General features: G+C 38.3%; 1 protein-coding gene across 10 annotated transcripts in view; it reads right to left on the bottom strand.

Moving 5' to 3' along the window:
• Positions 1-26,780, bottom strand: part of PPHLN1 (periphilin 1) — a 151,064-nt gene that overhangs the window by 74,511 nt on the left and 49,773 nt on the right. For all 10 annotated transcript variants that reach the window (XM_047787998.1, XM_047787989.1, XM_047787992.1 and 7 more), the window contains one exon: positions 4,416-4,627. In XM_047787998.1, the coding sequence (XP_047643954.1) occupies positions 4,416-4,627 (212 nt within the window). The remainder of the gene's footprint in view (positions 1-4,415; positions 4,628-26,780) is intronic.

Below are 26,780 nucleotides of genomic sequence, written 5' to 3'. Positions count from 1 at the left end.
AATATGAAGCTCAAGTTGTAAACAGTTTGATTTAGGAAGATAATTAATCTAAAGCAATACAAAATTCCATATGATTAACTCAAAAGGCTAAATAGAAAAGAATTAAACAACATGTGTGGACAAGTGTAAACAAGTGAGTGAGTGTGTAAGCATAAAATGAGAAAGATGAGTCAAAAAAGTAATAAAAACCATTCTGTGGCTTATAATTAAGCACATAAGAGATATATTAAATGCACAGACTATTAGTGATCATTTAAATAAGTAAAATTACTTGGAAAACTATGAACAAGAAGAAAAAAAATTAAAAATTAAAGAATTAGCAAGACAGCACTATTACAATAGCCAAGACATGAAAACAACCTAAATATCCAACAACAGATGAATGGATTAAGAAGATGTGGGACATCTACACGATGGAATACTACTCAGCCACAAAAAGCGACAAAACAATGTCATTTGCAGCAACATGGATGGAACTGGAGACTCTCAGAGTGAGTGAAGTAAGTCAGAAAGAGATAAGATAAATACCATATGATATCACTTATATGTGGAATCTAAAATATGGCACAAATGATCTATCTACAAAACAGAAATAGATCATGGACATGGAGGATAGACTTGTGTTTGCCAGGAGGGAGGGGAAGGGAATGGGATGGATTGGGCATCTTGAATTAGAAGATGCTGATTGTTGCATCTGGAGCGGACAGGCAAGGGGATCCTGCTGTATAGCACATGGAACTATATCCAATCACTTGTGATGGATCAGGATGGAGGATAATGTGAAAAAAAGAATGTATATATGTTAAGACTTGGTCACTTTGCTGTATGGCAGAAATTGGCAAAACATTGTAAATCAGTTACAATAACAAATAAATAGATAACATTAAAAAAATTATATTAAAACCACGTGTATTCAAAACTGCCACAGCAATAAAAATGAAGCATAACCTTAAAAATGTGGTATGTATACAAAATGGAATACTACTCACCTATAAAAAGGACAAAATAATGCCATTTGCAGCAACATGGACGCAACTCTCATACTAAGTGAAGTCAATCAGAAAGACACATATCACTTATATGTGAAATCTAAAATATGGCACAGATGAATCTATCTACAGAACAGAAAAAGCCTCACAGAACAGAGAGCAGACTTGTGGTTGCTGAGGGTGAGGAGGGGGGTGGGATGGACTGGGATTTGGGAGTCAGTAGATATAAACTATTACATTAGAATGGATAAGCAATGCAGTTCTGCTCTACAACAAGGGAACTATATCCAATCACTTGTGATAGAATATGAAAGAAGAAAATATGAGAAAAAGAATGCATATATATGTATGACTGGGTCACTTTGCTATACAGCAGAAACTGACAGAACATTGTAAATCAACTATAATAAAAAATTTAAAAAAATAATTAGCAAAATGAGGGCACAAGGAATAAGAAAACTACTTTATCTGTTACTTTAAGAAACATTTAAAATCTTTGTAAAAATTTCAATTTACATTGGAAAACTAAATTAACCCATTATTACTAATTAAGCTTATTGCTAATCAGTTTAAGTGACTGCTAACTAAAGGACCATATTTCTCCGTGCTTTTTTGAAGAAAAGCACTGTGCCATCAATGCTTGCAAGATTTAGATTTAAAGCAGAAACCAGGAGTTCCCGTCGTGGCGCAGTGGTTAACGAATCCGACTAGGAACCATGAGGTTGCAGGTTCGGTCCCTGCCCTTGCTCAGTGGGTTAAGGATCCGGCGTTACCGTGAGCTGTGGTGTAGGTTGCAGACGCGGCTTGGATCTCACGTTGCTGTAGTTCCTGTAGCTCTGGCGTAGGCCGGAGGCTACAGCTCCGATCTGACCCCTAGCCTGGGAATCTCCATATGCCGAGGGAGCGGCCCAAGAAATAGCAAAAAGACAAATAAATAAATAAATAAATAATAAAGCAGAAACCAGTATCAAAAATATGTAAAATAACAATTACTTTTTCCATTTATTGTTTAAAGTAAGACTTCTCTATTAACTTTCTGGAAGATGATCTTATGTAACTAATCTGAAAACTAAATGAAAGGAGGATAGAAAAACACTTTAACAGTTCAGCCCAAATAGCTAAGGAATCAAACCAAAGAAACCTGTAAAGAGAGTTTTCCCAGAACAAACTTTTTTTTTTTTGTCTTAAAGAACATTACTTTCAAAGCTGAATGACTTAAGAAAATAAACACGGAGGCATTAACAAGGTCATACACTCTGTTTCATTCAATTTACACCAGATTTTAGTCTCCCAACTTACTGTTATCTTTCCATCACTCCAAGATATTTAAAGGTTTTAGAATCTCAGAGTATCAGGAAAGCATATTGGACTCATTAAGACAGGAGCATCACATTGTGGCTCCTCCATGTTTCATTCCAAGATTTTATAGTTTTGGCCACTAACTACCAGGCTGGAAGCAGATAGAAGATACCTCCCTAGAAATCTGCTGTAGAGGAAAAAAAGGTAAAAAAATAAGGCTAATTCACCAGGAACCATTATAAATAATGGTATCACTACAAGCTGTAAGGAAGGATCTCAAGCTTCCATTTTACTTGTTTTATTAACAACGCTTCAAAATCAGTTTCCAGAAACACTTTTCTTCTTCTTAACCAAATTATTAATACATCAGGATTTAAGTCATAGACATCTAAAAAATATGTTCTAGAAGGTATATGGCTAATTGGGATATTTATGTCTGTGCACATGAGCATATGTTAGAGGCTATTTATCTACTTGAAGGGGGAGAGGAGAAGGAAGTGAGGCAAAGGAGAAAATACCAAATTTTTAACAGTGAACTCCACAGTAAAACTTTCAGTTACCTGGAAGTATTCCAAGAATATTTTAAGCAATCAGGCATGTGTAAGTGACTCTGTTTATTTTAAATCCTTCAAATAGTATTCTTACCTCCGCATAATCATTTACACACATATATCCAAAATACATTTTTTGGAAGCCCCACTCCACCTAACTCTGTACATAAATAAAGGTTTGTTAAAAACAGGAATCCGGCAATAGCTGCAATGGAGACAATCTACTGATCTTAAGTGACCTTCCGTCACTTTCAACATGCAGGAGGCAAAGACTGTTAAACTAAAAATCTCATTATTTGAAAAAAAAAAGCTAATAGGAAGGAAGTTAAAAACAGAAAGTATAAAAGGAAATATCCTAGACTTTTCTGGCTTCTGTGCCTTAGCCTACAATTCCTTCTACCTAGGAGTTCCCATCAGGGCTCAGACTAGTATCCATGGGGACCATGCGTTCCACCCCTGGCCTTGCTCAGTGGGTTAAGGATCTGGTGATGCCATAAGCTGTGGTGTAGACTGCAGATGTGGCTTGGATCCTGTGTTGTGCTGCAGCTCTGTTTCGACCCCTAGCCTGAGACCTTCCACATGTTGCCGGTGAGGCCCTAAAGAGACAACAAACAAAACCAAAAATACTTCCTTCTACCTACAAGACACTTCACTGGCAGAAATAAGAAATAAAAGATGAGCCCAGATGATACTCCCCCATGACATGTTCTTTCATCCTCACAGCGAGTCTCCTATCTTGACCTGCTTATGTCATCTTAACTCATTTATGACATATCAAGTCTTGTATTAATGTTACATTTTACATGTTATATTTACATATTGATAAAGTTGTTATTAGTTGGGGAAATACACATATATATTCTAGTTCTTTGGTAACAGGGACACCGTCCTAATTCAGTGCCCTGGATACAGAAGGCGTAAGGAAGTCTTTTGTAAATAAGGACGACTGCAGGTAGTAAGAGTTTAGAAGGAAAATACAGGAAAGCTACACCTAGAAAAGTGGATTCTCTTATTTATTCCAATATACACCAAGCAACTCAGTCAGGATGACAGGCTGTGATGCCAGAGAATGCCATGCATGTCCAGGCACTCCAAATTTAAAAAAAAAAAAGTGGACATTGGAAAAGAATGAACCTAAGGCAGGTTTTAGCCTTGGTCCTATAAGGCACCTTATATTTAGGGGAAATCTATCTCTATTTTTCATGAAAGATATTAGTGATTTCCCTTAGTGACAGAACATGAAAGAGGTTGGACCGGCAGAGGAATTAGCAGAAAATATAGACTGTGTAACTTTCTGACATGATTACAAACATACCTCTTCCAAGCTGAAGAATGAGAAGAGAAATGCAACTTGCACTGCAATTTGAAATGGATCCAAAGTGTGTGTGTGTGTGTGTGTGTGAGAGAGAGAGAGAGAGAGAGACATTCACTATACTGTTCTTTCAACTCTTCAATGAATTTGAAATTTTTCAAATAAAGTGTTTAAAATAATATAACACTAGAAGGCAATCTGACTCAGTACATTCTTAACAGTGGAAGTTGTGAAGAAAAAAAAGGCATCCTCAAAAATACATACTTCTCTGTTGAGGCTGATGGAAAGAGTACGTTTTGCTTCTTTCTGGAGAATAACTTCTACTGCTGACACTGGAGCCAGATCTGCTGTGTGGAGAATCCTTTCGGCCTACAGGTGATTCTCTGAAAAACGGTGTGTCTCTTTTATGAGGAGACCGGTCTCTCATGTAATGGGAAGAGTGGAAACTTTTTCTTCTAAAGCCATCTCTCATGTCCCTTTGAAGAAAAAATAAAATAAGTTAACTATATCCTGTACTCTAGATACATAGTACGAATGGCAAAAGCTCTGGTTACAAACTACTCTTTATGTTGTAATTTTTGTTCCCTTTTTCTACCACCACCTAACTTCTGAAGTCAGTCAATAAAGGGAAACGTTATCAGTGAGATACAATTTAGAATGCAGCATTTTTTTCAGTTTGGGGTAGAACCAGGTGGTTAAGTGCAAAAGTTGCTTCATTTTAAGCAAGCACAGAAATTTCAAAATGTGAAAAACATAGTCATATACTCTCTACTTCAGTTTGCCACTAACAACATACCACAGAACTACCACACTCTCAAAGACAACTAGAGAATGCCAAAAATTTCCCCAATGAGACATGTCATGGCCTATTACCTCTTTCTACGTCTAGTACAGTTTTCATCTGGTGTGATTTTGCCCTCTCCCCTCCCCAAAAATAATTTGGCAATGCCTACAAACATTTGTGTTGTTACAACTGGAGAGAAGAGAATGCCACTGGTGGTTAGGGGTAGGATGCTGCTAAAATCCTACAATGCCCAGGACAGCTCTCAGCCACATACACAGAAAAAGGAGAGTCAAAGTGGTAACAACGCCAAGGTTGAGAAACCCTAGTAAACACCTATTAAACGCTTGCTCTCTGAATTTATGTCCTGAGTATACAGATTGTTGCCCATCTCTAAATAACAACTTTTTGTATCACCTCTATTTTTATAAATTAAATGTCTTTTTCTTTTTGTTTTTTTTTTTTGCCTTTTATAGCCACACCTGCAGCTTTTGGAGGTTCCTAGGCTAGGGGTCAAATCAGAGCTGTAGCCGCCAGCCTACGCCACAGCAACACAGGATCCGAGCCACGTCTGTGACCTACACCACAGCTCACGGCAGCGCCAGATCATTAACCCACTGAGCAAGGCCAGGGATCGAACCCGCAACCTCATGGTTCCTAGTCGGATTCGTTAACCACTGCGCCACAATGGGAACTCCTAAATGTCCCTATTAAGCATTATTATCAACTCAAAGCAGGAAGTAAAGCCAAACAATAAAACTTTATAAAGCAAAACTATCTTTAAAACAGCAAAGCAAATTAAAATTATTAAATAAAACTATCAAGACATGAGGTTCTATTTAAAAGAACACTTGGAGTCAAACAGGCTTAGTAGAAGATTTAACAAATGTATCTCCAAATCAAAATTAAAGAACATTAAACTTCAGACAGAAGAATGCTAAAGAGACAAACCAAAGGCATGCAATTTCAAATACTCAGAAAATAATTTCAACATACTGATTGTAGTTCCCAATATAAAAGTAGGTTGTTATCATTAATTGATTAATACCCAAAATATACTGCCTTTATGTATATAATTTTCTCAGTACAAAAGTAGAAAACTAAAACTCACTTATAATAAATGAACTCGGACAAAATACTAATACTGAAATAAAGTATTAAAGAAATTCCAATATATTCAAGTTCAATCACTAAAACTAGAGGAATCACATCAACATCGCTGGGAGCTGGAGTGGCTATGTATATAATTTATATTAGACAGGTTTTAGGAACTGTACCAGACACTGGGCCCAATGGTGAACCAAATACGTGCAGTCCCCACCATTACAGAACTCTGAGGCTGGTGGGAGACACTGATAGTAAACATATAAACGAAACATGTGAATGCAGCCAATAGTCCCTGCAGGGAGACGAAGTAGGGGCCTATTAAACCAGACAAGAAAAACTAGTGGCTTAGATTAGACGGAAGCACACATTTAACATGCACGAGAATGTACTTTTGTAGACTCAATGGGACATGGCAAAAGTTTGACCAATGAGTGAGAGAGACAGTGGATGCCAAGCTGATACTCAGAATTCTGGCATGATGAATTACCAAAATGAGAAAAACAGGTCTGAGAAACAGGGATGGCATGGAGGTCCACATTTAGACTCGATCATGCTATATTTGAGATGGTCATGTAACCTCTAAGCAGGTAACTACAGATACCGGTGACAAGACCAGAAGAGATTTTTGGCTATAGTTAGAAATGTTTCTGTAAATAGGCAGTATTTAAAGCCTTGGGTGTATAGACAGATGAAAACAAAGAATAAACTATGCAGAGGGCCCAGAATCTAGAACTAGAAAATCACCACACTGAGAAGGAAATGGGCTGCCTGAGAAGAATGAAAGAAAGTGGCCACAGAAGGAGAAAAAGAAGTGCTAAGTTACCAGGAACAGCAAGAAAAGACTGCTCCAAGGAGGAGGATAAAGGTTTCCTACAGTGAAATGAAATGAGCTCTTCCTGATAACTTACTCAGGAAATGGAGAAAAACAGGTCCACATTCAGAGGAAAGACTGCCTGTTTTCTCTGGAGGGAAAGGAAAGATGAAATGCTAAATTACAGTTTCCTAATGCTAACACCAGATGGCAGTAAAATCACAACAGCACAGTTCAGAGGGATCAGAGGGGCTTGGAGTAGCTAGTTACACATGGAGGAAGTATGTGTCAGATTTTAACATCTCAGATCTGAGTAATGTCTCTCCTTTCCTTCACAGCAACCTCTCCTACTGCCTATCCAGATTAAGCAAAAACATCACAACAGGAATCATCTACCATAAGTATATGGTACTACTTTCATAAAGTGGTAATATTAGCCAAGCCATCCACTCATGTATGTATACATATTTTTTTCATATCTATATAACCTCTATCCCAAAGTATGAAAGGAGAATGACTGTGGAGAATCACTCTGGCTCTGAAGATGCTTAGTATCTATCTAACTGAGGGGATGGTAAGTAAATGTTTCAGAAGGCTAGTACTATATAGTTCAGAAGAGAAATATATATTAGCAGGTGAAAAACTGATCGAGAAGTCTTTAAGGAAAGGTGAAATTTATTATTTATTGCCTTTTTTTTTTTTTAGGTCCGCACTCACGGCATACAGAAGTTCCCAGGCTAGGGGTTGAATAGGAGCTACAGCTGCTAGCCTACACCACAGCAACACTGGATCTGAGCCACGCCTGCAACTTACACCACAGCTCAGAGCAACTCCAGATCCTTGACCCACTGGGTGAGGCCAGAGATCAAACCTGTGTCCTCTTAAATACTAGTTAGGTTCGTTACCACTGAGCCACAATGGAAACTCCAGGAAAAGTGAAATTTAGATTAATGTTGTCTAAGAGAAATAAAATCAAGCCACAAATGATGTAGTCATGTTTCAAAAGGAAAAACAGGTGAAATTAATTTTAGCAATATTTTCTACTTAACCCAATATATCCAAAATACTACCAACAGGTAATCAATACTTTAAAATTTAGTGAGATATTTTATATTCTCTTTTTCATCTTAAATCTTGAAAATCCAGTGTGTATGTTATACTTACACAATATCTCTGTCTGAACTGGCCACATTTCAAGTGCTCAATAGGCACATTCAGCTAGTGGCTCCCATACTCAACAGCACAGATTTAGATGTTGGGAAAAGCATTCCAGGCTTCAAGAAAAAGCAGAGAAGGATTAAAGGATATTGTGCAAACAAGAACAGAAGTAGTCAGAACAGTGAAAACTTTAAAAAGCAGCAAGTAAAAAACAAAGGAAGAAATCTTTTAAAAGGGAAAAGACAGTTAATATTAAATTCTGCAGAGGCTGAAAGAGATCTTTGTATCTAAAACCTAAGAGTCACATGACCAGTGTGGGCTGTCCAATCAAACTTTGGAAATCAAATTAGACTATTAGAAACTACAATATATGTACTAAAGGAGTTAAGCCATTACTTTTCTTCCAAAAAAAGTTTGGCAGAGGGAAGAAGGAAGAGAACTGGGACAGTATTCTGAAGAAAAGGGCTTATTCAGTCATATTTGGAAGTTGGGGGAGGGGAACTAATTTCCTAAAGAAGGAGAAACTGATCATCCAAGACACAGAAATGTTAACTGATAAAGAAACCAAAAATCAAAACAAGAAATAGGGACAAAGAAAGTAAATAGAAGAGAATGGCATTGAAGCAAAGAGGAGAAGAACATGAAAATGATAAAGAGGAAAATTCTCATTTCAAGAAGAGAATGTGAGAAATCTTTCTTCAGAAGGCCTTTACCTAATTAAGTAACATAATTCTACAAGTCATCAACAGAAAGTAAAGAAAGTAAGAACAAGAACAGAAGCTTAAGGCAGAGTATTTGTCCTTTTGGGGGAAAGTATTTTTTTACATTATTATTATTATTATTTTTGCCTTTTTTAGGGCTGCACCTGTGGTATATGGAAGTTCCCAGCTGCAGCTGCCAGCCTACACCACAGCCATAGCAATGCCAGGTCCAAGCAATGTCTGCATTCTTCACCACAGTTCATGGCAACACCAGATCCTTAACCCACTGAGTGACGCCAGGGATGGAACCTGCATCCTCATGGATACTAGCCACATTCTTAACCCACTGAGCCACAACAGGAACTCCCATTTGGGGGAAAAGTATTAATTAGAGCAGTGTTCCTCAAAACGCAAGTTCCCAGGCCTGTATCAGCATTACCTTGGGAAGATCATATTTCACATTAAGGACATAAAAACCACACCTAATGAACCAAAATCTCTGGGAAGGAGACCAAGGAAGGATTCTGAGTTTTGTTTTTTGGCTGTGCCCACAGCATGTGGAATTTCCTGGACCAGGGTTCAAACCCATCCCACAAATGTAATCAGAGACACAGCAGTGACAACGCCAGATCCTTAACCCACCGAGTCATGAGGGAACTCCAAGATTCCAGGTTTTAACAAGGCTCTCCAGGGGATTCTAATGCACACAAAACTTTGAAAAGAGCTGAATTAAACAACTTCACTAATGTGTAAGACGTGTATGCCTATAAATATGTTACTTCTAAATCAAAAGCAGAAATTCAGAGTTCATGATAGAGGCAAAATATTTCCCAGTGATGATGATTCTAAGGTCTGACCATGCCACTGGATAGCTAACAATAAGAGATGAAAAACAAGAAAATACTGGTGTTAAAAGTATCCTTAAATCAGGATAGAAAGGGATCGAGAAGACTGTATGCCAGAAAGAATCATCATCAAGGAATAAGGAATGGGGTCTTAGAAATGTATCAGAGTACAAAGATGAGGACATGATGGTATAAATGGAGAAGTTCAGAAATGACACTGGAACAGGAGTTTGGAGGAAGTAATAAGGAGCAAGAACTATGCCCAGAACTCAGCTCAAAAACCAACGAATTAGGAGACAAGTGGTTTCAATCCTTGAAAGTTAGGTTTCTGTTACAGAAAAGGAATGGAAAGAAGAGCAGAAATTATATTCACTCTATTTTGATACTCAAATACCAAATCTCTGCCCTCATGAGGCCTATATTCTAATGAAGAAGACATATAAACTCTACATTTCAAATGGACAGGTACTGCAGAGGAAGGTACATGTGAGGGAGGTTTTTGTTTTGGGGTTGGCCAGGGATAGAACCCATGCCACAGCAGTGACAATGCCAGATCCTTAATCTGTTGAGCCACCAGAGAACTCCTAGGGAGGTTAATTTAGACAGGATGGTCAGGAAGAACATCTCTGAGAAGGTAACATATGAGTACAGATGTAACAGAGGGGACAGAACCCACAAAGAATGAGGCAGTGGAGAGATGTGATTTACTCTACCTGCTCTGTGAAGGCATCAGATGTTGGTGCAAAGGACGTAAAGATGAGTCAGAGCAGTTTATAGAATTACACGGCACCAAAGTTTCAAATATAATACTAGCCTGTGTAAAGAGCTTAACAGAAACAAAACCAGCAGAGGAAGGAAAGGCCCTCAGTGAACTAGCCTCCTAAATACTAAGTCCTAAGCACTAAAATCCCCTTCCAAAGCAACCACTGACTCTATGACCTTGAGTAAATTCTTATGTCTTAATTTCTTCATCTATCAGGTGGGAATAACAACAGTATCTGCTTACAGGGTTGTGGCAAGAAATAAATGCAATAATACAGATGAAGCGCTTAAAACAGGGCCTAGTACATAGACAGCACTCAATAGATGTTATTTCTATTGACAGTATTACTCCACTATGATTTCCATCAAATTGGTAAAAAGGCTTATGCAATAAATTAGCTAAGCATGCCAATACAAATGCTTGATAGCTTTGTCATTCAGAAAGGCAAAACTATGGAATCTTGCATATTTTTAAGAGATTAAAACCTACTCAAAATAATAAAGCCTTTAGAATAAGGCTTCGGCTTGACTTCCCAAGAAATCTGCTTTACAGAGGAGGAGCTGTGGATAATTCCATGTAAAGAACTGCAGTTATGGAGTTCTGTACACAGGTGGAACACATATAAAGTGGAGAGTAAGCAGAGAGGCCATTCACTAGACTAGGGGTCAACAAATATTTGCTTAAAGGGCCAATTATAAATATTTCAGGCTTTGTGGGCTATATGGACTCCATCATAACTCAACACTCCACTAAAACACAACAGCATTCAGACAATATGTAAACCAATGTGTGTGGCTGTGTTCCATTAAAACTTTATTTACAAAAATAGATAGCTGGTCAGATTTTGGTTCATGGGTTATAATTTACTGACCCTGATCTAAATAATTATGTACTACTTGAAAGTTTCCCAACATAATTTATTAAAGAATAAAGAGGTTACCTGCAGCTTCATATTTCTTACAAATACAAAGAAAATTATGGGGATGTTTTTCACCCTACTCCATGCCAATATCTCAAGATTTTGTGCTTTAGAAGTTTGATTGTATTTTGGAAAGCAAATTAAGTACCTAATGATAGAAATGTTTTGGTTAATTCATATCTTTTCTACCAGAGACGTATCTTTATACATTTATAATGTAATTATAAATATACAAATTTAATGTTTATTTATACTGTAAAAACGCCTTTCTCAAAATATGTTCCACAGACTCCTAATTGACAAATGTCAGTCTTTTTTCATCTAAATAACTTTGGGAAACACTGAGTTTAATAAAATCAAATCCAAGAAGAAGGAATACTCCCAAAGACATTCTATGATGCCACCATCACCCTCATTCCAAAACCAGACAGAGATACCACCAAAAAAGAAAACTATCGCCCAATATCATTGACGAATATAGATGCAAAAATTCTCAACAAAATCTTAGCCAACTGAATCCAACAACATACCAAAAAAATTATACACCATGACCAGGTTGGGTTCATCCCAGGTTCACAAGGATGGTTCAACATACGCAAATCAATCCGCATCATACACCACATTAACAAAAAAAGAGTCAAAAATCATATGATCATCTCAATAGACGCAGAAAAAGCATTTGACAAAGTCCAACATCCATTCATGATCAAGACCCTCGCCAAAGTGGGAAGAGAGGGAACATTCCTGAATATAATCAAAGCCATTTATGATAAACCCACAGCAAATATAATCCTCAATGAGGAAAAACTGAAAGCCTTCTCACTCAAATCTGGAACAAGACAGGGATGCCCACTCTCACCACTGCTCTTCAACATCGTTTTGGAAGTCCTAGCCACAGCAATTAGACAAACAAAAGAAATAAAAGGCATCCATATAGGAAGAGAAGAGATCAAACTGTCACTGTATGCAGATGACATGATACTATACATAGAAAACCCGAAGGACTCAACCCCAAAACTACTTGAACTGATTCATAAATTCAGCAAAGGAGCAGGATATAAGATTAACATTCAGAAGTCAGTTGCATTTCTGTATACCAGCAATGAACTATTAGAAAAGGAATACAAAAATACGATACCTTTTAAAATTGCACCTCACAAAATCAAATACCTCGGAATACACCTGACCAAGGAGGTAAGGGACCTATATGCCGAGAACTATAAAACTTTAATCAAAGAAATCAAAGAAGATGTAAAGAAATGGAAAGATAGTCCATGTTCCTGGATTGGGAAAACCAATATTGTAAAAATGGCCATACGACCCAAAGCAATCGACAGATTCAGTGCAATCCCTATCAAATTACCCAGGACATTTTTCACAGAACTAGAACAAACAATCCAAACATTTATATGGAACCACAAAAGACCCAGAATCGCCAAAGCAATCCTGAGAAACAAAAACCAAGCAGGAGGCATCACTCTCCCAGACTTCAAGAAATACTACAAAGCCACAGTCATCAAAACAGTGTGGTACTGGTATCAAAACAGACAGACAGACTAATGGAACAGAAGAGAGACCCAGAAATAAACCCTGACACCTACGGTCAATTAATCTTGGACAAGGGAGGCAAGAACATCAAATGGGAAAAAGAAAGTCTATTCAGCAAGCATTGCTGGGAGACCTGGACAGCTGCATGCAAAGCAAAGAAACTAGAACACACCCTCACACCATGCACAAAAATAAACTCAAAACGGCTGAAAGACTTAAATATACGACAGGACACCATCCAACTCCTAGAAGAAAACATAGGCAAAACACTCTCTGACATCAACATCATGAATATTTTCTCAGGTCAGTCTCCCAAAGCAAATTAGAGCAAAAATAATAAACCCATGGGACCTCATCAAACTGAAAAGCTTTTGCACAGCAAAGGAAACCCAAAAGAAAACAAAAAGGCAAATTACAGAATGGGAGAAAATAGTTTCAAATGATGCAACTGACAAGGGCTTCATCTCTAGAATATATAAACAACTTATACAATCCAACAGCAAAAAAACCAATCAATCAATGGAAAAATGGGCAAAAAACCTGAATAGACTGTTCTCCAAAGAAGATATACAGATGGCCAACAAACACATGAAAAAATGCTCAGCATCGCTGATTATAAGAGAAATGCAAATCAAAACTACCATGAGATATCACCTCACACCAGTCAGAATGGCCATCATTAATAAATCCACAAATAACAAGTGCTGGAGGGGGTGTGGAGAAAAGGGAACCCTCCTACACTGTTGGTGGGAATGTCAACTGGTACAGCCACTATGGAGAACAATTTGGAGATACCTTAGAAATCTATACATAGAACTTCCATATGACCCCACAATCCCACTCTTGGGCATCTATCCGGACAAAACTCTACTTAAAAGAGACACGCGCACCCGCATGTTCATTGCAGCACTATTCACAATAGCCAGGACATGGAAACTACCCAAATGTCCATCGACAGATGATTGGATTCGGAAGATGTGGTATATATACACAATGGAATACTACTCAGCCATAAAAAAGAATGACATAATGCCATTTGCAGCAACATGGATGGAACTAGAGAATCTCATACTGAGTGAAATGAGCCAGAAAGATAAAGACAAATACCATATGATATCACTTATAACGGGAATCTAATATCCAGCACAAATGAACATCTCCTCAGAAAAGAAAATCATGGACTTGGAGAAAAGACTTGTGGCTGCCTGATGGGAGGGGGAGGGAGTGGGAGGGATCGGGAGCTTGGGCTTATCAGACAGAATAGATTTACAAGGAGATCCTGCTGAATAGCATTGAGAACTTTGTCTAGATACTCATGTTGCAACAGAAGAAAGGGTGGGGGAAAAAATGTAATTGTAATGTATACATGTAAGGATAACCTGACCCCCTTGCTGTACAGTGGGAAAATAAAAAAAATTATTTAAAAAAATCAAATCAAATCCTTTATTTATGTGGCACTTCTCAAAGCATTATCTGAAGGAAGATACAGATTCAAAAATTAATTCATTTGTTTATGTATGACCTTTGACCTTGATTTTCTTAACCTCTGAGAACTTCATTTCCCTACCTTCTGCCAGTACAGCAACTTTGCAATGAATGGTATCTATTACTACAGTTTTAAGTTTTAGTCTTTTCATTATCAGTTATCTCATTTTTAACCTTCCCCCCAAAGACATGGTTATAAAATATTTTACCTAACTTTAAGATAATATGGGGAAGAGCATAATTGATCCCCTTCTTATAACACATACCGTGATAAATGCAAGTTGACTAAAAAACTAAATATTTAGAAGGAAGGTATAGGAGAAAAGACCTCTATACACACACACACATACATGTATACCCACATATATACATATATTTATGAAGAAATACTAAATAACCATACACTTTTAAGAAACCACTGTGTATCAAAATACCAAGTTTAAACTACATATAAAAAAGGGATCTAAAACTGAAAATTTCATTAGATTTAAAGGAAATTTCCGATGAAGGGGAAAAATTCCAAAATCCAATGCAAAGTCTTAAATACTAGCCTTTAATAATTTAATGCTGACAACACCATTGAAAGGTGAAAACAACAACAACATCAAAAATCAGTGAAAGACAAAAAAATGTTATCTCACTAAATAAATATTTAAGGTAACTCAAGTTATTTAAATTTTTCCCAACCAAATAGGTAAATGATACCATGTAGCAGTGAAAATTAGGGTGGGATACATAAGACTAATCATAAATAATACACAATCTGAGTTGGGCTGGAAATTGCCAGGGATTTATTATTCCTAAAAACAGAGTTAGACTTCAAGGTCCACACAGAGTGAATATTCCATAGGGCTGCAAATATCAGACTTTTATGACTGTCAAAATGCCTTTCTTATCTTTATTAACAAGTTTCCTTTCTCTCTTCCTCTATGTATCCGTACACATCTCACTTTTGCTAGGTTCAATTTAATGTTACAAAATGCTGCAGAATACTTTGAATTCCTTATTTTTCTTGGCATACCACTAGGTTAATGTAGCTTGCACTTACTTTCAAATGTCAGCCATGAGAGTTTCTATCTTTGAGGGGAAAAAAAAAGTCACAATTATCAAAACAATCCATTAATCCATAAATAAGATCGGTATCTTGATGTTTATCACTGTTGAATGTTCCTTTCATCACTAACAGAGGTGTACAGCTACCATGAATAATGCTCGAAGGTATTAAGTTTAGATATCTAAGGTACTAGGATCTTAGTTTTATGAAACAATTGAGCCCTAATTTTCTTAAATTTTTGCCTAATTTATGATAAATTTAGGTAAAAATGGAAGGCCTTTTAAGGGGTAGAATCAGCATGGCAGAGGATTAAGAGGTTTCATTCACCTTCTCCCACAAATACATCAAAAAAGAAAAAATCTACATGTAGACAATTCACACAGAACATCTACTAGATGCTGGCAGAAAACCTTAAACCTCCAAAAAGAGCAAGCAAACTTCCACATAACTGGGTAAAACAAAAGGGAAAAAAAAAGAGGGAGAGAAAGCAATCAGGACAGGACTAGCACTCCTGAGAGGAAGCTGTGAAAGAGGAAAGGAACCTACACCCTGGGAAGCCACCTAACTGACAGGAAGATGAGTCGAGAAGAGGGACCTCAAAGCCTCAGAGAAAAGCGCAGCAGCTACACTGAGGGAAAACCAGAGGGAGACCCACAAAGACCATTGGTACCACCTCCTGGGACACCACAGCCTGAGATGCTCGGGGTGGGGCTGGGCGCTGAGACTCAGGCTCTGCAGGTCAGCTCCAGGGAGAGGACTAAGAGTGGCTGCATGGGGACAGTCTGAAGGGCTAGGGAGTGGTGCACCAAGAGCTGGGGAGCAGAGCGCCACTGACAAGGGAACTCAAGAGGAGGTCTGGGCCTGCAGGAGAAGCAAGGCTTCATTGTTGGGGAGGGCAAGAGGAGAAGGGGCGGATTGCCATAGGAATATCTTTCTCTGTGCACACGTGGACTTTCAGAGGGCAGGCCTATGAATGGGGAGGCGCCTCCTGCACAGGCTAAGCACAATGGGGTGACTCTTATGTGGTCTACAGGTGATGGGAGCAAACTCAGTCATCTCAGATTCCAGAGGTGGGCATGGCCTGCCACCACTATGGGTCCATGAACAGGCACCACCTACAGACCCAGTCACCTCAGATGTTGGCACGCACAGAAGAGGGCACTGCAACCAAGAAACACCAACTGTTGGTCTCACTCACCTGGGAACTCAGATGCCCTGCCACTGCCACACACTCTGGGTGACTCCTATGCCTGCCAGAGGGTCACTACCAGTTCCCAGGGCCCTGTGACTAGGAAGAGCCTGTACCACCTTTCCCATGGATCCTTGCCACTGTCAATGGCTCAGAAACCAGGCACTGGCTACTAGGCCTGCTGATTGCCTCCATCTCTCTGGAAGCATGAGCAGCACCCTATCAAGGGGATAACAGCCTGCACACACTGAAGAAAGAGACAGCAAGCATCCAAAAAAGCAGCCCTCACACTAAAAATAAATAGCAAGCCCTCACATAATACACAGGGGCACTCTGGCATACAAACAGTCCTCCAAGACTACAGCAGATGTTTTCCCTCACAGAGGAAGAAAAATATAAGCAAAACGAAGATGCTCAGAAGCCATTCCCAGTTAAAAGAACAGGGGAATTCCCTGAAGAAGCAAACAATGAAACAGACGCCTGCAGTCTCACAGACACCAAGTTCAAAAACGAGATGTGAAAATACTGAAGGAATGAAAGATATGAAGGAATTAAGGGCAGATATGAACACTAATGCAGATTATTTTAGAAAGGAACTGGAAAATATCAAGAGAAGCCAAGAAAAATTAGAAAATTCATGTGCAGAGATGCAAGCTGAATTAAATGCACTAAAGAGCAGAATGAATAATGCAGAGGAAAGAATTAGTGACTTGGAAGAAAGAATAATGGAAATCAGCCAATCAGGACAGCAGACAGAAAATCAAATGAAAAATACACGAAAGCAATATAAGAGATCTATGGGATAATGCAAAATGGGTCAATCTACGCATAATAGGGATTCTAGAAGGAGAAGAAAAAGAAAAGGGGATTGAAAATGTATTTGAAAAAATTATGGCTGAAAACTTTCCAAATCTAAAGGAAACAGCTATCAAGAAACAGGAAGCAGAAAGGGCCCCAAACAAGTTGAACCCAAAGAGGCCCTCAACAACGCATAGTATAACAAAAATGGCAAACGTTAAAGAGAGGATTTTAAAGGCAGCAGGAGAAACACAAAAGGTTAATTACAAAGGAACTTCCATAAGCTGATTTCTCTACAGAAACACCACAGGCCAGAAGAAAGTGGCAAGATACATTCAAAGTTTTCTAAAAGGGAAAAATGTGCAGCCTAGAATACTGAATCCCACAAGGATATCATTTAAAATAGAAGCAAATACAGAATTTCTCCAAAAAACAAAAACTGAAAGAGTACAGCAATACTGAACCCATTCTAAAAGAAATACTGAAAGGGAGCCTCTAAATAAAAAAGAAGTAAGAAGAAAGAGGATGGAGGAAATCACAATTGGAAAGCAATCACTTAAATAAACCAGTATAAAGAATTAAAAGGAAAAGAAAAAACTACTGTAAAAGTGACGGTAAACATGAGGAACAGCAAAAGGATAAACACAAAGACGTTAAAAAAGAGGACATCGAAATTATAAAATGTGAAGTTCCCATTGTGGCACAGTGGAAACAAATTTGACTAGTATCCATGAGGATGTGGGTTCAATCCCTGGCCTTGCTCAGTGTGTCGGGAATCCAACATTGCCATGAGCTGTGGTGTAGCTGCAGACGCAGCTCGGATCTGGCATTGCTGTGGCAGTGATGTAGGATGGCAGCTGTAGCTCCAATTCGATCCCTACCCTGGGAACATCCATGTGCCACACATGCAGCCCTAAAAAGCAAAAATTAATTAATAAAATAAAATGTGGGGAAGAAAAGAAAATCTAGACTCTTGTTTTCTAGAATGTGTTTGAGCCTATAATGACTATTGGGGTAAAGCAAGCAGGAAGGGGTTAACATACTTGAAAAACAGGACAACCACAAATAAAAGCAAACAATACATCCACAAAAACTAAAAAAGAAGAGGACACAAGAAGGAAATGTGCCATGGGTGTGGCCCTAAAAAAAAAAAAGCAAAAAAATTAATTAATTAAATAAAATAAAAAACACCACCATGAAAAACATATGGGATGCCACAAAAGTTGTTCTTAGAGGGAGGTTCATAGTAATACAGGTCTTCCTCAAAAGAAGAAAAATCTCAAACCAACAACTTAACCTATCACCTAAAAGAATCAGAAAAAGAAGAACAAAACCTAAAGTCAGCAGAAAGAAGGAAAGCAAAGATCAGAGAGGAAATCAATAAAACAGAGCTTCAAAAAAAAAACAGAAAAAAAATTAATAAAACCAAGAGCTGGTTCTTTGAAAGGATAAACAAATTTGACAAACCTCTGGCCAGACTCACCAAGAAGAGGAGAGAAAGAACTCAAACAAAATAAGCAATGAAAAAGGAGAAATCTCAACAAGTACTGCAGAAATACCAAAAAAAAAAAAAAAAAAAGGACAATACTATGAATAATTATATGCCAACAAATTTGACAACCTAGAAGAAATGGACAGCTTTATAAAGACATATAGCCTGCCAAAATGGAATCAAGAAGAAACCAATTAAACAGACTGATCACTAGAAGTGAAATTTAATATGCAATAAAAACACTCCCTACAAACAAAAGTCCAGGACCAGATGGCTTCACAGGGGAATTCTACCAAACATACAAAGAAGAACTTATACCCATCTTTCTTAAATTTTTCCAAAAGGCTGAAGAAGAAAACACTCCCAAAGACATTCTATGAAGCCACCATCCCCCTAATACCAAAACCAGACAACTATACTACCAAAAAAGAAAATTATAGGCCAATATCTTTGATGAATATAGATGCAAAAATTCTCAACAAAATCTTAGCCAACCAAATCCAACAATATATAACAAAGGTCATACACCACGACCAAGCAGGATTCAGGCCAAGTTCACAAGGACAGTGCAACATACACAAATCAATCAACATCATACACCACCTTAACAAAAGAAAAGTCAAAAACAACATGATCATCTCAACAGAAAAAGCATTTGACAAAATCCAGCACCCATTTATGATAAAACTTCTTACCAAAGTGGATATAGAGGGAACATACCTTAATATAATAAAAGCCACTGATAACAAATCTACAGCCAATATACTCAAAGGAGAAAAGCTGAAAGCCTTCCCACTAAAATCTGGAATAAGACAAAGATGCCCACTCTCACCACTTTATTCAACATAGGATTGGAAGACCGAGCCACAGCAATCAGACAATCAAAAGAAAGGTATCCAAATTGGAAGAGAAGAGAAAAATTGACACTCTATGCAGAAGACATGATACTATATATAGAAAACCCTAAGGACTCCACACAAAAACTACTCAAACTGATCAATGAATTCAGCCAAGCAGCAGGATACAAGATTAACATTCAGAAATCAGTTGCATTTCTGTATATTAACAATGAAATATCAGAAAAGGAATATAAAAATATAAAACCTTTTAAAATCACACCCAAAAAAAAAAAAAATACCTAGGAATAAACCTGACTAAGGAGATGAAAGACCTCTCTGCTGAGAACTATAAAACATTAATCAAGGAAATTAAAGAGGATTCAAAGAAATGGAAAGATATTCCATGCTCCTGGATTGGAAGAATTACTATCATTAAAATGGCCAAAGCAATCTACAGATTCAGTTCAATTCCTATCAAATTAACCCATGACATTTTTCACAGAACTAGAACAAACAATCCAAAAGTTGATATGGAACCATAAAAGACCAAGAATTGCCAAAGCAATCCTGAGGAACAAAAGCCAAGCAGGAGGTATAACTCTTCCAGACTTCAGGCAATATTACAAAGCCAGAGTAATCAAGACAGTGTGGTACTGATACCAAAACAGATACACAGACCAATGGAACAGAATAGAGAACCCAGAAATAAACCCAGACACCTACGGTCAATTAACCTTCAACAAAGGAAGCAAGAAAATAAAATGGGAAAAAGTCTCTTCAGCAAGTGGTGAGGGGAAAACTGTACAGCTGCATGTAAATCAATGAAACTAGAACACAGCCTCACGCCATGCAGAAAAATAAACTCAAAATGGCTTAAAGACTTAAACATAAGACAAGACACCTTTAAACTCCTACAAGAGAACATAGGCAAAACATTCTCAGATATCAACCTTACAAATGTATTCTTAGGTCAGTCTCCCAAGGCAACATAATAAAACAAAAATAAACCACTGGGATCTAATCAACTTACAAGCTTTTTCACAGCAAAGAAAACCATAAAAAAAAAAAAAAAAAAAAAGAATGCCTACAGAATGGGAGAAAACAGTTTCAAACAATGCAACTGACCAGGGCTTAATCTCCAAAACATGCAAACAACTTATACAACTCAACGGCAAAAAAAAATCAACAACACAATTGAAAAATGGGCGGGAAACCTGAACAGACATTTCTCCAAAGAAGATATACAGATGGCCAACAGGCACATGAACAAATGCTCAACATCTCTAATTATCAGAGAAATGCAAATCATAACTACAATGAGGTTCCACCTCACATTAGTCAGAATGGCCATCATTAATAAGTCAACAATAACAAATGCTGGAGAAGGTTGGAGAAAGGGTACTCTCCTTCACTGCTGCTAGGAATGTAAATTGGTACAACCACTATGGAAAACAGTATGGAGGTACTTCAGAAAACTAAATACAGAACTACCATTTGACACAGCAATCCCACTCCTGGGCATATATCTGGAAAAAACTTACATTGAAGAAGATACATGCACCCTAGGTTCACTGCAGCAATATTCACAAGAGCCAAGACATGGAAACAACCTTAATGTCCACTGACAGATGAATGGATTAAGAAGATGTGGTGGTGTATATACACACAATGGAATACTACTCTGCCATAAAAAAGAACAAAATAATGCTACCAGCATTAACATGGAGGGACCTAGAGACTCTCATACTAATGAATAGTAAGTGATACCATATGATACCACTTATACCTGGAATCTAATATATGGCATAAATGAACCTACCTACAGAAAAGAAACAAATTCACAGACATGGAGAACAGACTTGTGGTTGCCAAGGGGTAGGGGGAGAGAGGAGGATGGACTGGGAGTTTGGGGTTAGTAGATGCAGGCTATTGCACTTGGAGTGGCTAAGCAATGAGCTTCTGCTGTATAGCACAGGGAACTATATCTAATCACTTGTGATGGAACATGATGGAGGACAGTGTGAGAAAAAGTATATATGTGTGTGTGTGTGTATATATATATATAAAAAACTGGGTCACTATGCTGTACAGCAGAAATTGACATAACACTGTAAATCAACGATATAAAAAATTTTTTTAAAAAAACGAAAGGATTAAAAACAAAGGCTTAGTTTTTGTTATTGTTTTCTTTAATTAAGACAATATGGCGGAATTCCCGTCGTGGCTCAGAGGTTAACGAATCTGACTAGGAACCATGAGGTTGCAGGTTTGATCCCTGGCCTTGCTCAGTGGGTTAAGGATCCAACATTGCCATGAACTGTGATGTAATTTGCAGACACGGCTCGGATCTGGCATTGCTGTGGCTCTGGCGTAGGCCGGTGGCTACAGCTCTGATTGGACCCCTAGCCTGGGAACCTCCATATGCCGTGGGGGTGGCCCTAGAAATGGCAAAAAGACCAAAAAAAAAAAAAAAAGACAATATGGCAAGGACAAACTGATTAATCTTACATCTTTTTTTTTTTTTATGTACAGAGTTCCATTTTTAATATTTGGTTAAACCAAATACATCTTTTGTAAACAAACCCAGCACAAGGCCAACAAAAAACGGGAATAGGGAGTTCCCATCGTGGCGCAGTAGTTAACGAATCCGACTAGGAACCATGAGGTTGCAGGTTCAATCCCTGCCCTTGCTCAGTTGGTTAAGTATCCTGTGCTGCGGTGAGCTGTGGTGTAGGTCACAGATGCGGCTCTTATCTGGCGTTGCTGTGGCTCTGGCGTAGGCTGGCAGCTACAGCTCCGATTCATCCCCTAGCCTGGGAACCTCCATATGCCGCAGGAGCGGCCCAAGAAATGGCAAAAAAAAAAAACCAAAAAAAAAAGGGGAATAAAAGCAAGAAAAACAAAAAGTCTAGGGGTGCCCCTTACTGGGCTTTAGAGTCAGGCCTGCCCCCTTCCTTAAAGGAAGTGGGGCTTTTTGCCCTTGGCCATCAGCATAGGTCCCTGTTCCTAAGCACCAGAATTGGATATGAACAGAGAAACCAGCCCTGAAATGTTTAAGCGTCTTTGCATACCCCATTGGCTCATGGACCCCAAGTGCAGAGGGAATCCTCTGAAGTGCCATTCGCACCGGCCCAAGCAGATGGGTGGAGAGGACGTTCCTCCTCCCCCCCAGGAAATGGCTTACATCACTGACAAATCCTACATCTTTTTAAAAACAAAACCCTTTCATAGATTTACTTCTATCTCTCTGGCACAAAAAGTGACATGAGACTGAAATGAGTTTTTATCTATTTATATTTTTTTAATTTTTTTTTTTTTGTCTTTTTGCTATTTCTCCCGCGGCATATGGAGGTTCCCAGGCTAGGGGCTGAATCAGAGCTGTAGCTGCCGGCCTACGCCAGAGCCACAGCAACACGAGATCCAAGCTGCATCTGCAACCGACACCACAGCTCACAGCAACGCTGGATCCTTAACCCACTGAGCAAGGCCAAGGATCGAACCTGCAACCTCATGGTTCCTAGTTGGATTCGTTAACCACTGCGCCACGACGGGAACTCCTGCAATGAGTTTTTAAAGCATGTAATTCAACAGAAAATCAACAATGCTTTCATCTGTAAAATTATCCTAGTGAACTCAAGGATTTTTTTTTCTTTCTTTTCAGATGATTTCTATAATGTGACTGCAGTACTTTCATAATGTTAAATTTTAAATATTTATTTTTTTACTTAGAATTTAGTTGTTGAGCTTTTTTTCCTTCCATTTCAAGTTTCTATTCATCAAGGGGGAGACCAAATATTTTACAATTATTTAGTAAACCACTTTGACTATTATAAACAACTTATATAACTAAATATTTTCCAACATGTGAATATTCTCTTAAGCTCTTTATTTTAGATTCTAAAAAGATAACTGGTCTTCCACTATTCAATGCCACCTCCCTCCAACACCAACTTTTCAATCCAAAAAGAAATCTGAATGGCTAATATTCCCCACAGTAATTTCGTAGCTGTAATTATACTTCAGAGAGGAAAAGCAACCTATAGAAAGAGTTTATTGATACTTAACATACCTAAGTGCCTAGTATAGCTATTATTACTGCTCAAGAGCCTCATACCTTAAATGCAAAAAAACCCTACTTATCCAAATTATGAAGATGAAAAAATACTCAAAATATACGCAAGAATTATAAAAAGATACTATTAATGAGACCTCTTAGTACATTTATGATTCTTAAGTGATGGTGATTTTGCTCCAAGGGGAGCATGTGGCAATATCTGAAGACATGAAATTTTTGACTGTCAAAAGTGGGGGATACCGCTAGCATCTCATCTAGTGGGTAGAAGTCAGGGATTCTGCCAAACATCCTACAAGGCATCCTACAGCCCCCTGCAATAAAAAACTGACCAGCCCAAATTGCCAAGAGTGCCAAAGTTCAGAAATCCTGAGACAGACACACGTGCACACACACACACACACAAACTCTCATAAATTTAATCTGTCAGTTTGAGAAATATGAATAAACATTCTAGAGCTTCCTTAGAACCACTTAATAATTCTAAAATATTTCCTTATATCAATCTTAACATCAAGTATTAAAATTTCTTCAATTCTCCAAAACATTCAAATGATAAGTTACATTTTCAAGCAAGGTATTTCCTACTCTATTTCAATCTTTTTTTTATTTTTTTGTCTTTTGTCCTTTTAGGGGCCGCACCCACAGCATATGGAGGTTCCCAGGTTAGGGATCTAATCGGAGCTGTAGCCACCGGCCTACGCCAGAGCCACAGCAATGCCAGACCCGAGCCGTGTCTGCAACCTACACCACAGCTCATGGCAACGCCAGATCCTTAACCCACTGAGCAAGGCCAGGGATCGAACCTGCAACCTCATGGTTCCTAGTCGGATTTGTTTCCTCTGCGCCACAACAGGAACTCCTTGTTTCAATCTTTTAATTTATACATAGTCCAGTAGTTAACAGCACAAGCTCTGGAATAAGTCTACCAGCATTCAAAAATCCTGGCTCTATCATTTGGTTACCATGAGAGAGGTTTAAAAATTAATTAATCTCTCTGTGCCTGTCTCCCCATCTATAAAATGCAAATAATGGATTAAGAGGAATAATGCCTACCAGTATACACAATAAGTATTTTTTTTTATGGCTGCACGCATGGCATACAGAAGTTCCCAAAGTTCCTGCACAGGGATTGAATCCAAGCCGCAGCTGCGGCAACACTGGATTCTTTAACCCATTGAGTGGGGACAGAAATCAAACCCAAGCCTCTGCAGAGACCCAAGATGCTGCAGTCAGATTCTTAACCCACTGGACCATGAGAGGAACTCCTAAGTATTTTACATATTAACCCATTAACTCAAATTAAAAATAAAAAAACCCACTGATAATACCAAGTGCTACCCAGGATGTGAAACAACTGGAATTCACATACTTTGCTGATGGGAATAAAAATGGGTGCCAAGCTGCTAGCTCTCAGTCTATAAATCACATGACTAACAAATACACATGATCGTCAGTGACCAAACACATTACATTCTTCAAAGGCTTTTGGATTAGTCACTGTGCATCGACTCAGCTCACAGACAGCAAAATATGCTTTGTTGCCTTCCTCTTCCCAGTGATAAGCCCATGTGATATTTTACAAAAAAATAGAGAACTGAAAGAGAATTAGCCAACAAAGAAAAAAGTGCAGCCAAGAAACAAAAAAGTGATAATGGTAGGCGTGGAATTCAAACTGAACCTGAATGGAGTTACAGGAGGAATGGCTGAGCATGAGAACGTTGACAACGTTGCCTTCAAGAAACCCTAGATATGCACGCACCTGAGAAAGTCGGTGAAGGCCAACTTATTAAGGCAAACAACAACAGTGACTGTGACAAGGATGAAAATGTCCTAGAGGAAGTAGGCTAACCAAAAAAGTGTATCAAAAGAACCATCAGAAGTATTTCACAACAATGAAAATGCGAAGGATGAAATGTTGGAAACTGATCGAAAGTTAAAATGGAGTATGGCAATTCATCAAGGCATAAAAAAAGATGCTTGCTTCATATCTTAAGTTACGTGACAAGAAGAATGAGTTCCTATTGTGGCTCAGTGGTAACAAACCCAATTAGTAACTGGCCTCGCTCAGTGGATTAAGGATCTGACATTGCCGTAAGCTGCAGTGTAGGTCGCAGACATGGCTCAGATCCCACATTGCTGTGGCTATGGTGTAGGCCGGCAGCTCCAACAGACCACTACCCTGGGAACTTTGATATGCTTCACATGAGGCCCTAAAAGCAAAAAAAAATGAAAAATGAAAAAAAAAAAAGACAAGACAAACACTGTTTAAACTACTCTTCATAAGTGTTTTACAAACAAATAAAAACTCCTAAACTCTCAATATTTCTGATGTTTTTAAATTACAGTGTACTAAATGAATATTAGTTTTACCATTTATTTCATTTTCCTATACATTTCTAACTGACAGTTTAATTTACTATTTTGAGAAAAATTTTAAAAGTCACAACAACCATAATTTTTCCCGTTGACTATTAAGATTGCTTTAGCAGTTCCCCTCGTGGCTCAGTGGTTAATGAATCCCACTAGGAACCATGAGGTTGCGGGTTCAATCCCTGCCCTTGCTCAGTGGGTTAAGGATCTGGCATTGCTGTGAGCTGTGGTGTAGGTCGCAGACGCGGCTCAGATCCTGCATTGCTGTGGCTCTGGTGTAGGCCAGCGGCTACAGCTCCGATTTGACCCCTAGCCTGGGAATCTCCATATGCCGCAGGAGCGGCCCAAGAAACGGCAAAAAGACAAAAAGACAAAAAAAAAAAAGATTGCTTTAAGTCAGAGTAACAATCACCTTTGGAAAGGAAGAAGAAAGTAATTCAGCAGGAACTTGAAGAAGCTTCTGGGATGCAAGTAATATTCTATTTCTTAACCTGGATTGTGATTACACTTATAGTTAACATTGGGTTACATGTTTTGATTTGTGTACTTTACCTATGTTATATGCTCTAATAAGTGTGCATTTAAAAAGAAAGATATAGTAGTTCCCGTCGTGGAGCAGTGGTTAACGACCCTGACTAGGAACCATGAGGTTGGGGGTTCGGTCCCTGCCCTTGCTCAGTGGGTTAACGATCCA

This window comes from Phacochoerus africanus, chromosome 7 (assembly GCF_016906955.1).
Source record: "Phacochoerus africanus isolate WHEZ1 chromosome 7, ROS_Pafr_v1, whole genome shotgun sequence".
In the NCBI taxonomy this organism is placed as follows: domain Eukaryota; kingdom Metazoa; phylum Chordata; class Mammalia; order Artiodactyla; family Suidae; genus Phacochoerus; species Phacochoerus africanus.
This window is presented reverse-complemented; position numbering and strand designations above follow the sequence as displayed.